Raw genomic sequence first — 13,641 nt, forward strand, 5'->3', positions numbered from 1 at the left:
TGATCGAATAATAGTACCTAGGATTTGTGAGGCTGAAATGAGATAGGTAAAGTGTTTAGCATAGCAACTGACACCTACTAAATATTCGATAGCTGTGACCTGTTATTTATCAGAGACACTGTATACTCATAGTGAAGTTCTGAGAGATGACTCCACCAGAGAAGAAAGGGTGCTTTTCCATTCTACAGGAGCAAGGAATAATCAAGCGTGTTCATGACCATTAGTATCACTTAGCAAAGAGAAAATCAAGAAGCATGTGAGGATTAAAAAAGCTTTTAGACAGTTTGGTGGTCTTTCATTCAGTAAATATTTATTGAGTGCTTGTCACTTAACAAGAGAGACAAAGTCCATTGCTTCCTACAGCTCACATCTTAGGAGGAACAGAGGGGAACAAATACTTAAATATATAAGTTTGTCAGATATGTGCTATAGAAAAACTAAAACAGAGAAGTAGGAATGCAAGGTTTGATGAGTAGAGAGGTTGCAGTTTTATATTAGGAAGATTGGGAAGCCTATTTAAGTTGGTGTTGTTTGAGCAAAGACTGAATGAAGTAAGGAAGGAGTTAATTCATGTGGATATCTGGGGAAGTGGGTGTTAGAAAAGGGGATAGTAAGTACAAATGCCCTGAAGCAGCCTTTTCAAGCATCAGCAAAAAGGTCAGTGTGGCTAGAGCAAAGGTTATGGGGGGAGACTGGTAGGAGATGGGGTCTGAGAGGCAGGGGCCAGATTACTTAGAGGAGATAAACCATTTATAAGGAGTCTGTCTTATTCTCACAATGAAATAGATAACAGAAGTGTTTTGACCAAAGAAGTGACAAGACCTGACTCATAATTTACTAGGGCCACACTGGCTGCCATGATGATAAATGGTGAGGATGAAGCAGGAAGCCAGTAATGATGTTTTTATACCAGTTGAGGCTTATTGCTGGCTTAACCAAATTTGTAGTGTTAGTAGTGGTTAGAAGGGAGGGCTAGATGCTGAATATATTGAAAAGGTTGAACTGACAAGATTTGCTGACAAATTAAGCGCAATGTGTGAGAAAGAGGAGTCAAAGTTTTCTGCCTCTCAGTGCCTGAAAGTTTAGAGAAGCAGGTTTTAAGGGAATGATCAAACCATAGTGTCTTATAACATCATTAAGTGAAATAAACTTTGGAATAAATTATTTCCATCTTATTTCTCCCAAAGTATTCTCATCATTAACTCTATACACATTAGATTTGGCCCCCCTTAGGGAGGATTAGTCTAGCACTAAATCCTTGTTCATTTCTATGAGTTGGTTTCTTCCAGGTCAGTAATGTTTTATGAGAGATGGATACCAGTAGAGTGCTTCTGCTTGAAATTTTCATGTTGTGGGTGGTAAGGAGACCGTCAGCAGTGCTTTCACAGTTTCTTTTGTCTTTTTCCTGGGTTTTGATTGGAACTGCTGAGTTGAAAAGATTGCTCACCCTTTCATTGTCAAACTGATTTGAGACAGATGAGAGTCTGGCTCACTCTGTTTTTCCTGCAGGTGTCCAGAGAGTGGATGAAGGTGGGTGGAACACTGTTCAAGGGGCCAAGAATAGTCGGGTATTGGACCCCTCAAAATTTCTGAAAATCACTAAGGTGAGTGTGACATTTAAGAACAACTTCAAATAGTCTCAAAAACATGACTCTCAAAATTACTTCCTACATAAAACAGCCATATTACACATTTTACCAGGTAGTTGTTTTTTATTGCAGATGCATTTCTGCAGGGCAACCTTAGTAAGTGTATTCTTTCCTAGTCGTCCTGGAATTAGTCCTTTTTATTTGTATGAGTGTTAACTAAGAAGGACTAGATTAGTTAGGTTTACTAAGGCTTATTAAATTGACTAGGTTAATTCTTAAAGGTATGAGATACTTAGTATAGGAGAGATGGTAACAAAAGTTCTTGAGAAGCCATAGTAAATTGCAAGTTTTTATACATTGTATCCTTAGCTCTTGCACTCATCTCACACGCTAGTAAAGTAATGCTCAAAATTCTCCAAGCCAGGCTTCAGCAATATGTGAACCATGAACTTCCTGATGTTCAAGCTGGTTTTAGAAAAGGCAGAGGAACCAGAGATCAAATTGCCAACATCCGCTGGATCATCGAAAAAGCAAGAGAGTTCCAGAAAAACATCTATTTCTGCTTTATTGACTATGCCAAAGCCTTTGACTGTGTGGATCACAATCAACTGTGGAAAATTCTGAAAGAGATGGGAATACTAGACCACCTGATCTGCCTCTTGAGAAACCTTTATGCAGGTCAGGAAGCAACAGTTAGAACTGGACATGGAACAACAGACTGGTTCCAAATAGGAAAAGGAGTTCGTCAAGGCTGTATATTGTCACCCTGCTTATTTAACTTCTATGCAGAGTACATCATGAGAAACGCTGGGCTGGAAGAAGCACAAGCTGGAATCAAGATTGCTGGGAGAAATCTCAATCACCTCAGATATGCAGATGACACCACCCTTATGGCAGAAAGTGAAGAGGAACTCAAAAGCCTCGATGAAAGTGAAAGTGGAGAGTGAAAAAGTTGGCTTAAAGCTCAACATTCAGAAAACGAAAATCATGGCATCCGGTCCCATCACTTCATGGGAAATAGATAGGGAAACAGTGGAAACATTGTCAGACTTTATTTTTCTGGGCTCCAAAATGGCTGCAGATGGTGACTGCAGCCATGAAATTAGAAGACGCTTAGTCCTTGGAAGGAAAGTTATGACCAACCTAGACAGCATATTCAAAAGCAGAGACATTACTTTGCCAACAAAGGTTCGTCTAGTCAAGGCTATGGTTTTTCCTGTGGTCATGTATGGATGTGAGAGTTGGACTGTGAAGAAAGCTGAGCTCCGAAGAATTGATGCTTTTGAACTGTGGTGTTGGAGAAGACTCTTGAGAGTCCCCTGGACTGCAAGGAGATCCAACCAGTCCATTCTGAAGGAGATCAGCCCTGGGATTTCTTTGGAAGGACTGATGTTGAAGCTGAAACTCCAGTACTTTGGCCACCTCATGCGAAGAGTTGACTCATTGGAAAAGACTCTGATGCTGGGAGGGATTGGGGACAAGAAGAGAAGGGGACGACAGAGGATGAGATGGCTGGATGGCATCACTGACTCGATGGACATGAGTCTGAGTGAACTCCGGGATTTGATGATGGACAGGGAGGCCTGGCGTGCTGCGATTCATGGGGTCGCAAAGAGTCAGACACGACTGAGCAACTAATCTGATCTGTTCTGATCCTTAGCTCTAAGGAAGGAGAGAAAGTGCCTTTTTAAGTTTTACCATGAAAGGAATGAATGGTTTGCTATATCTAAGGCATAAAAGAAATCACAGAAGACCTACCAGAAATTATTCTGTGATAAAGATTTACTGGACCCTACTTCCTTCTCTTGAGAGTCAATGGGCAGTAAGAGGAAAGAATTTTCTCCTTGCAGATGTTTTCAGCAGTAGAAGTTGATCACTATATGTAGAGTGAAGAGAACCTTGGAGAACACAGAGAAAGTGGAATTACATTTTGTAAAAGTGGAAACTTCTAAGCCCACTGGGTTTTGCAAACCACTTGCAAGTGCAATTTGATCCTTACTTGTAACACTTTAATAGATCTGAAATTGGCAGCCTGCCAGGAGGATACTAAAGACAGTCTAAAGCTCACAATGAAGATATCAAATAGAAGATGAGCTGTGTCGTTAGCATCCTTACAGTTTTGTCAAAGCATTGCTTCAGGATGGAGCATTCCCTCTCTGGATCTCTCTTGATGTATCAGCCAGGATCCTGTTTTCTAAGACTCTGGTGCATTCTTCCAGTTGTTTATGTCCCAAAGAAGGAATTCCATTGCTGAATACAACTTGATTCCCATACGCTTCCATTTCCAGCAAGAGACAATTTTAACTAAAATCATTTGTCTGCGTTTTAAATATTGTTTCTGTGCATGGGCACTATAAAAAGGAATTGTTGGTATTAAGCCTACAACATTATTTCCTTAATATTTTAAAAAATATATAAATTAAAAGAAATGTGTGTATTCAGACAGTTATACTGTTGGTACTCTATATAAATATTAAAAGCTCAAAACCATTAAGGAGATTCACTGTTAACTATTAACTACATATAGCAAGCCGCAGTGTCAGAACATAGTAGTGCCTTTGCTAGGATCTGCCTTACAGCGTTTGTTTTGTGGTGTGCATTTTATGAGGTACTCTCTGCATTTGTGCTGAAGTTGTACTGGGAGAGTTAAATCTGAGAGGTATCAGGCACTCTAACTCCTCGTCTAACATGTTCCTCTCTTCTCTCTTGTTCGCCTTTACTGAACCCTGCGCCTGTCTCACCTCTCCTTCCCTGCCCCAACCTATTTTAGGCTTTGTTAAAATGTGAAATCTTTGGGTCTTTTGACCTGTTGCCTAACAGTCACTTGAAAAGATAAATGAGTTAATTTTGTAATATTTGTATATTCCTCTTTCTTTTTTTTTTCCATTTTAAAATCCCTTGGCATTGTAAGAGGGAAATCATTAGGAACTGCTTAGTAGATTGGCATACCATCTTCAAGGATCTGAATGTGTTCTCCAGGCCAGTAGTTGTATTTTGTGGACACTGGATTCCAAAGAGTTCTTCCAGGGCCAGAGGAATCCCAGTTTAATGGGAACAGCTCCAACTTATGTTTTGTATATGGGCATTCCAAGCAAAATTTTGTCACTGAAATTGATTTTATTGCACTGGGGAGAAAAAAGAGAAGATAAACTCTTCTTCTAGAATAGTTCCTACTGTTGACTTATGATCCCTTACATTGCAGCCCACAATTGATGAGAAAATTCAGCTGGTACCTAAAGCGCAGCTGGGCAGCTGGGGAAAGGGCAGCAGTGGTGGAGCAAAGGCGAGCGAGACCGGTAAGTGAGGAGTGTCCTTTCTCCAGAAGCTGGCGTTCTGCAGTCGTTTCACAAGCCTACGTTTTAGTGCAAGATCTATAAACTAATCACGCCCAGATTTATTGGTGTCCCACTCTTAACATAACTGAGGGTTTCCGCCTCAGTATGGATCCTTAAGTATTTTGAATATTTAAAACTTTTTTAAATTCAAAAACTATTTAAAACTTTAATCTGTTTGATTCCTTTGTTGTTTTGTTGCTTTTTTAAATTCAATATAATTAGAAAAGTTACTGGGACTCCAAATTAAAATGGAAACTCATATTACTGAGAAAAGTAATATTATTACCCAGAAGCATTTAACTTTAGGGTGTTGTGAAAGAAAAAAGAATTCGATTAAAATATTTTTCAAAATCTATGTCAGAAGTAGATTTTGAGAGACTTGACTTTAGGACTGACATACTTGGATCATAACAATTAAACTTCATTGTTAACAACCTTCCCATATTTCCCTTCTATTACATAATTTTGACCTTTTTTCTTTTAAATTAAATTGCTCACTTAAACTCACATCCATACTTTTACATAAGTGACATCACAGCATTTTTTAAGTGAAATATTTTCTTTTGGTTTCGCTTGCCTTCTTTCTTCCCCTATTTACCATTCTCAGGCCCTACTTAGGATAATTTAGTTATATTTTTAAAGCAGCAGATAGTTGTAATGAATAAATATTTCTAAATTCTTTTTTACATACAAAATCCTTCTAACAGTGCTTCTAAGAGTATGGTCTGTGGACCAGGAGATTGGCGTCAGCTGGTTATGCTCGTTAGAAATGCCTGGCCTCGGGCCCTTCCGCACGAAGGCAGATCAGTTAGAAGCTGCATTTTAGTCATGTGATTTATATTTCTTTCTCACTCCTTAATATCTATAGATGCCTTAAGATCAAGTGCTTCCAGTTTAAACAGATTCTCTGCTTTGCAACCTCCAGCACCCTCAGGGTCTACGTCATCCACACCTCTAGAGTTTGATTCCCGGCGGACCTTAACTAGGTAAGCAGTCTGCACATTAATAAAGATTGACCTGCTTGTCAGGCTGGCTGGCTGTCCGACACAACACACGCTCTCTCTCTCTCTGTCTCTGATGATAATCCCTATGGGTAGATTCATTTCATCACTAAAGTTGATTTCCTCCAAGATAAGGAAGTTATGGAGTTCAGATAAGGTGGAAGGGATATCCAATAGCTTGCTCCACTCAGAAAGCCAGGCCCAGCCAACGAGCCCCGGGAGCTTGTGTCAGGGCTCCCCAAGGTGAGGCTGCAGGCACTCCAGAGAAACTAGCACCCTTAGGCTGCAGCCCTCAAGCTGAGTGAAGGGGCCTGACCGCCCACCCATGGATCCCTCTGTCACACTGTTCTTGCAGTTATATTTGAGGTTGCCTTTTATTTTTCACTACTCTGTATTCTGCTATCTTTCTACTTTCATTTTTGTAAGATTTGTACAGTCAGGTGTTCCATTGGCTAGTTTACACAGAGTGGATGAGAACCTGTAGTATAGTGACAGAATAAAATGTTTTGATGTAGGTGCTTTTGGAACTGAGTTTCTTTAACCTCTCAAACTTTTGCTTTTTATTATTATAAATTAATGTGACTAGGTGGGTTTCCTAAGCTGTATTACTATTCCTTTGGCTTCTGAAACAAAATATAGCACAGGTGAACTTTTAAACAGTAACCTAGATTGTCATTGAGCATCAGTTGTGTTCCTGAGGTGTTTGTGGCTCTTTCAGTTCAGTTCAGTGCAGTTGCTCAGTCGTGTCCGACTCTGCGACTCCATGAACTGCAGCACACCAGGCCTCCCTGTCCATCACCAGCTCCCAGAGTTCACTCAGACTCACGTCCATTGAGTCAGTGATGCCATCCAGCCATCTCATCCTCTGTCGTCCCCTTCTCCTCCTGCCCCCAATCCCTCCCAGCATCAGAGTCTTTTCCAATGAGTCAGCTCTTCGCATGAGGTGGCCAAAGTATTGGAGTTTCAGCTTTAGCATCATTCCTTCCAAAGAAATCCCAGGGCTGATCTCCTTCAGAATGGACTGGTTGAATCTCCTTGCAGTCCAAGGGACTCTCAAGAGTCTTCTCCAACACCACGGTTCAAAAGCATCAACTCTTTGGCGCTCAGCTTTCTTCACAGTCCAACTCGCACATCCATACATGACCACTGGGAAAAGATAGCCTTGACTAGACGGACCTTTGTTGGCAAAGTAATGTCTCTGCTTTTCAATATGCTATCTAGGTTGGTCATAACTTTCCTTCCAAGGAGTAAGTGTCTTTTAACTTTGTGGCTGCAGTCACCATCTGCAGTGATTTTGGAGCCCCAAAAAATAAAGTCTGACATTTCCACTGTTTCCCCATCTATTTCCCATGAAGTGATGGGACAGGATGCCATGATCTTCGTTTTCTGAATGTTGAGCTTTAAGCCAACTTTTTCACTCTCCACTTTCACTTTCATCGAGGCTTTTGAGTTCCTCTTCACTTTCTGCCATAAGGGTGGTGTCATCTGCATATCTGAGGTTATTGTTATTTCTCCTGGCAATCTTGAGTCCAGCTTGTGCTTCTTCCAGCCCAGCATTTCTCATGGTGTACTCTCTTTGCCCTGCTATAAATGTCCCCCGATGGCTGTGCTCTTTGAGGACTGTGTCTGTTCCTGCATAGTGATTAGACTGTTGTCTTTCCTGTAGGTCTTCCTTTTCTCATTTTAAATTCACCGTTACTGATCTCTCTTGAGCTGAGGACGTGTTTGCCACACTGGTTAGAATTGTCTGAGAGAAGAGTAGGAAGACAGGAAGATTCTCTCCTAAAATGAAAGTAGTGTGTGATTTGGGCTATTCAAAAACTTTCCATGACTTGGTCCTCAGATATTTTCCATGTATTTGAAATTTCTGAATAAATATCATCGTAAAGTTTGTAAGACAGTAAAACCATATTATTTTGGTACTCTGTTTCCCTTTCACTCACTTAGCTCATACACTCATCAGTCTTTCTTCTTAAAAGATTTTTTAAAATTTAGACAAGGAATTGGCATTTAAAATTTTCAAGTGGTATCCCTTTAACATTTAAGGAAAAGCTAAAACACATCTTAATCTCGTTAAAGCACTGATTTTACTTGTTTATGTAAATAATTATACTTTGGCATGTAATCGGTGCCTCATACATCTAAAGTTGTCTGTGAAAAGTTCTCCTGCATACTTTTAGAAAGTCTTGGTGTTGTTTTATAATTTGAATACAGAGGGAATGGAGGTGGTCTTTATTTTGAGAAGTGTTGTTTTGTCTTTTAAGTCGCGGAAGCACGGGCAGGGAGAAGAATGACAAGCCCCTCCAGCCTGCAGCAGCTCGGCCGAACACTTTCATGAGGGGCGGCAGTAGTAAAGACCTGTTAGACAATCAGTCTCAGGAGGAACAGCGGAGGGAGATGCTGGAGACCGTGAAGCAGCTCACAGGAGGCATGGACGTGGAGAGGAGCAGCGCTGAGGTGGAGCGAAGCAGGACCAGGGAGTCAGGTGAGGGGCTCTGTATAAACAGGCACAGGTGAAGACTGGGGCCTTCAATTTGGGAGGGGAAAAAGACAAGGAGACTTTGTGCCTGAGTAGATTTTAAGAATCAATACATGTTAACAGCACACAAGCCAGTGCTTTAAAAGTTAAAGGATATCTTCCTAATCTTACGGTTCTCATTCCCCAGGTATCCGTTGTTCAGCAGTTTGTAAATTTTCCCCTTTCACTATTAAAAGCCATGAAGATGAGGTCCTTTTGCTGTATCTTGAGCAATACGAATTTCTTCCAACGTCCCTAAATTGTACCCCCATGCGCATTAGAGTGTGTATCCTTTGTGAATAGTAAAAGTGAAAGTTACTCAGTCCTGTCTGACCGTTTGCAGCCCCATGGACTATACAGTCCATGGAATTCTCTAGGCCAGAATACTGGAGTGGGTAGCCTCCCTTCTCCAAGGTATCCTGTGTACCGCCCCTCACATGTATGAAAATCCTGAAACTGTTGGGCCACCACAGGGCAAACCAGAGAGAAAGTATCAGATGGTCTTTTATTACCTTCATCTTGGAACCTCTGTGGGTTTTGTACATGTTGAGCATGTATGTGCTTAGAGGACCAACTCAGGTAGTGCTCTAAAAACTGCCTCATGTGTTGAACCGATCTGATTTTCAGTTTCCTCATCTCTTATATGGGGATAATAAGTGTACTAATTCTGTAGTTATTGTGAGGGTTAAAAGTGATAATACATGTAAATACTTTGAACATTACCTGGTAAACACAAAGCTTGCAAAAAGGTATTAGATGTCTTAATGATGATAATGACAGTGATGAAAAAGTTTTTAAATCTTAATCCTGAAGTAATGCTGGTTGTTTTGTAACATTTTCCTACCTTTCAATTTTGTTTCACTATTTAAATTATGTCTCTTAACTGTCGTTTCTAAATGGATTTCACAGGAAAATTGAAATGTCTTTTCCCGACTGATGAGGACTTCAGATCTTTCAGTTTTAAGGACGTGTGGCTTTCTTCCGCATGCTGGGTGGTTTGGGAGCCTAACAGGATAGGGTATGAGGAGCGTCTGGTGTGTAGTGGACGCTGTAGCACAGCTGCCCTCTGCACGTTTACTGTCTGGGTCATTTGTTCATTTGCCACATGCACCTGAGCACCTCGTGACTTCTGGGCACCAGTCCCCGTTCTTGGTCTTCTGTCTCCTGGGTCAAGAAGAAGTTTATCAAATAACCCCATGAAAGATGATACATGTGGTAACCCAAGGATCGAAAGAGCAGATAAAACCAAGGAAGGTCTTGGAATGCAGGAACGGCAAAACCAGACCCCTAGTGTCCTTCCCTCCCCCGTGGTGTAACTACTAACGGATTTCAGGTCCTCCTGAGCAGTATCGCCTGTCTCCCCTCCTGCCCCATAGGGAGAAGTTATCTGCCTCACTTTTCCCCCACCCAGGATACGTGCCTCATCCAATCAGCAAATGACCCCCAAGACCCCTAGCCCACTCCTTGTACCCTGGGTATAAAAGTGGACTAAGGACCACTGTTCAAGGTCAGGTCTTCCTTGAGCTGGCCTGCTGTTATAACAGCGTCTCCCGCTCTAATAAACTTTATGCTCCTCTTCTGCCTCATGTCTGGAAATTCTTTTCCAACCCTCACACGGACCATGACAGTATAGAAGTACAAAATGAGAAAAACACTATGAAAGAAACATAGTTATAAGAGAGTACTCACTTACCAGACACAGGGGAATGTTAGAGAAGGCTTCCCTCGGGTCTGAAGGAAAGAGGAGTTAAAACAGGTTTGCAGGGAGGGACAGGCGAGGGGCAGAGAGAGACAGCATTCCGTGTAGGAGGAGCACCATGAACAGAGTATTCGTCGGTGGAGCCATGGCGTACTCAAGCAACTGCAGAGGCCAGTGTGGCTGTAGCTCTGTGCACGCCTGTGCAACTTAGCGGGCCTCGCATGCCCTCCATCGTGGAAGCAGTGGAGAGCAATCAAAATACAGGAAGGAAATGCAGCATACTCTAGGGAAACATTCCTTCACCGTGTTGTGTACCTGAAGCTAATATAATACTGTAGATAATTCTGTAAATCAACTATACCTTGATTTTTTTAAAAGAACAAAAAGTGCTAATTATAAAAATTTATCAACGTCTCAATCCTTTGTAGCTGTTGTGGACTAGGAAGTTATTTAGTATGTGTGTATTCTAAAATCATGTTTCTGTATTCTACTTTTAGGTGGCTTGCTTTGTCAAATTTGTATCTGTTTTAATGCCTTTACTTAAAAAAAAAAAAAGTAACAGCACATGTATATTATCAACCATAATTCTACCATTTTAATGATAATTTTTGTCATTTTTCCTTTCTCACTATTTTATCCTCACTAGTGACAAAACCAGAAATTCCAGTAACATCAGCCTCTGACAGGCCTGCGTTGTCAGAGGAAGAGATGGAGAGGAAGTCCAAATCTATCATTGATGAGTTTCTACACATTAATGATTTTAAGGTAAACAACAATTTTTAAAAAGAAAGCAACAGCGCAGAAAGACCTGTGATAGGAGACAGTGTAACTTTACAGGAGACAGTGTAATTTGGTTTCGGTCTAGATCAGTTATTGTGAACTGATGAGACCTAGAGTGAGTAATCTCAGCCCTGCTCGGTTCAGTTTGCACAACTGATACATTCCTGCCCAGTGTGCTCTTTTATATTGATACTGTAGTTCACAGGATCAACTGGCAGGGAGGGAGAGCGGGTATCAATCCATCCCCACTGCAGAATAACCAAATTTACTTTGACATTAATGAACAAAAACAACACATTATCATTATGAGGAATTCCTGGCTCCTTATATTACCTGTCTTTTTATCAACATTCTCATAGTAACTTTAAAGTACAGCTGACATTACTTTTTCTTTACTTCATAAGTGGAAAAACTGAGGCACAAGAGAGTAATGTGTTGGGGTCAGACAGCCTAAGTGAAACATTTCAAGATGTAGCTTTCAGTTTGCCCTTCTTTAACCTTAATCTTCTCCTGATCTTCATTTTAAGATAGCAGTGAGTAAGATACACACACTGCCTGACTTCATGAGCCTTGTAGTCTTAAGTTAGAGACAGATCATGAACAGATAAAGTCCACAAAGTGTTCAATTGTGGTTAAAATAAATGCTAGGAGACCTGTAGGATCTTAGGAGAGATCATATAATGGGACCTGGTTTAGGGATCTGGGGTCATCAAAGGCTTATCTGTTAAAATTATTTGTCAGATACATTAACTACTTTTGCTTTGGTAAAAGCTTACCGAAATTGTCCAAAATTTAGAAATAGGAAGGTTTTGCTCATGAGCAAGTTAGAGTACTTTTCAGAAAGTACTCTTGAAAATGCAGCAAAAATAAGAACACTAACTGGAATAATCCAAAGAACAGACTTCATATATTGTGATTTGTTAGAATCCTGGAAAATAAATAGTATTCTTATAAATTGACAGCACAGTTTTTTGTTTTTGTTTTTAACTGTCTGAGCCACCAGGGAAGCCCCTAGCACAGCTAGAGGTGCAAGAGGAAGGGGGCATATGTATACCTATTGCTGATTCATATTGATGTATGGCAGAAGCCATCACAATTTTGTACAGTAATTATCTTCTAATTAAAATAAAAGTAAAATAAAATTGAAAAATAGAAAAGAAGGCTGAGGTGCAAAGGTGTAACGTAACTTGCTCTCAGTTCAGTTCAGTTCAATTCAGTCGCTCAGTCGTGTCCGACTCTTTGTGACCTCATGAATCACAGCACGCCAGGCCTCCCTATCCATCACCAACTCCCGGAGTTCACTCAAACTCACGTGCATTGAGTCGGTGATGCCATCCAGCCATCTCATCCTCTGTCGTCCCCTTTTCCTCCTGTCCCCAATCCCTCCCAGAATCAGAGTCTTTTCCAGTGAGTCAACTCTTCGCATGAGGTGGCCAAAGTACTGGAGTTTCAGCTTTAGCATCATTCCTTCCAAAGAACACCCAGGGCTGATCTCCTTTAGAATGTACTGGTTGGATCTCTTTGCAGTCCAAGGGACTCTCAAGAGTCTTCTCCAACACCACAGTTCAAAAGCATCAATTCTTCGGCGCTCAGCTTTCTTTATAGTCCAACTCTCACATCCATACATGACCACTGGGAAAACGATAGCCTTGACTAGACGGACCTTTGTTGGCAAAGTAATGTCTCTGCTTTTCAATATGCTATCTAGGTTGGTCATAACTTTTCTTCCAAGGAGTAAGCGTCTTTTAATTTCATGGCTGCAGTCACCATCTGCAGGGATTTTGGAGCCCCAAAAAATAAAGTCTGACACTGTTTTCACTGTCAGATAAATGGCAGACTCAGGATTCAAATCCAAGCTTCCAGCTTCAGAACAGAAGCTATTTTTCTTCCTACCTTTTGGGTATTGGTGTGTCATGCTAAAGGCTTATTGCAGAGCTCATTGTAAGAAAGATTTTTCCCAAACATTTTAATAGGTGCTATAGTTAACAGTAATACAAATGAGTATTTATTGAGCCCGTGTTTTGTGTTTGGCAGTATGCCAAGTACTTATATATATTAAATGCAGTCCTCACAGTAACCTTGTGATAGGAAGTCAAAGCTGAGAGATTAAGTAACATTCCTGAACTCACACAATAGCAAGTTAGTGGCAAAACCAGGGTTCAAACATATTTGACTCCACACCTTGTGTTTTTAGCCTCTGTGAGATCTATATGTTGAGCACCTGAAGTGTGTTACCCACATTAAGGAATGCATGTGTGTGTGTTATTTGCTCAGTTGTGTCCAACTTGTTGCGACCCCATGGACTCTAGCCCACCAGGCTCCTTTGTCCATGGGGATTCTCCAGGCAAGAATACTGGAGTGAGTTGCTGTGCCCTCCTCCAGAGGATCTTCCCAACCCAGGGATTGAACCCAGGTCTCCCACGTTGCAGGCACATTCTTTACTGTCTGATCCACCAGGGAAGCCCAAGAATACTGGAGTGGGTAGCATATCCCTTCTCCAGGGGATCTTCCTAAACCAGGAATCAAACCGGAGTTTCCTGCATTGCAGATGAGTTCTTTATCAGCTGAGCTACCAGGGAAGCCCATTTTAAGGAATACTTCTTGTAAATATTGTGGTATATGTACTGAATAGCATAATCTGTTTTTATGGGTCTTTCACCGAGCTTATGTTCTAGTGGGTGATACAGACAAAGCTGTCCTAAAAATAGGTAATAACTAA

At 41.0% G+C, this 13,641-nt stretch overlaps 1 protein-coding gene across 17 annotated transcripts in view; it reads left to right on the plus strand.

Annotated features, from left to right (window-relative positions):
• Positions 1-13,641, plus strand: part of EIF4G3 (eukaryotic translation initiation factor 4 gamma 3) — a 353,112-nt gene that overhangs the window by 310,073 nt on the left and 29,398 nt on the right. For 8 of the 17 annotated variants that reach the window (XM_045164652.1, XM_045164651.1, XM_045164650.1 and 5 more), the window contains 5 exons: positions 1,510-1,604; positions 4,792-4,885; positions 5,787-5,910; positions 8,190-8,410; positions 10,789-10,907. In XM_045164652.1, coding sequence (XP_045020587.1) covers positions 1,510-1,604; positions 4,792-4,885; positions 5,787-5,910; positions 8,190-8,410; positions 10,789-10,907 — 653 coding nt within the window. The remainder of the gene's footprint in view (positions 1-1,509; positions 1,605-4,791; positions 4,886-5,786; positions 5,911-8,189; positions 8,411-10,788; positions 10,908-13,641) is intronic. The other 9 variants (XM_025278787.3, XM_044938154.2, XM_044938150.2 and 6 more) reach the window with 2 other exon arrangements.

Source organism: Bubalus bubalis, chromosome 2 (genome assembly GCF_019923935.1).
Source record: "Bubalus bubalis isolate 160015118507 breed Murrah chromosome 2, NDDB_SH_1, whole genome shotgun sequence".
Taxonomy (NCBI): Eukaryota; Metazoa; Chordata; class Mammalia; order Artiodactyla; family Bovidae; genus Bubalus; species Bubalus bubalis.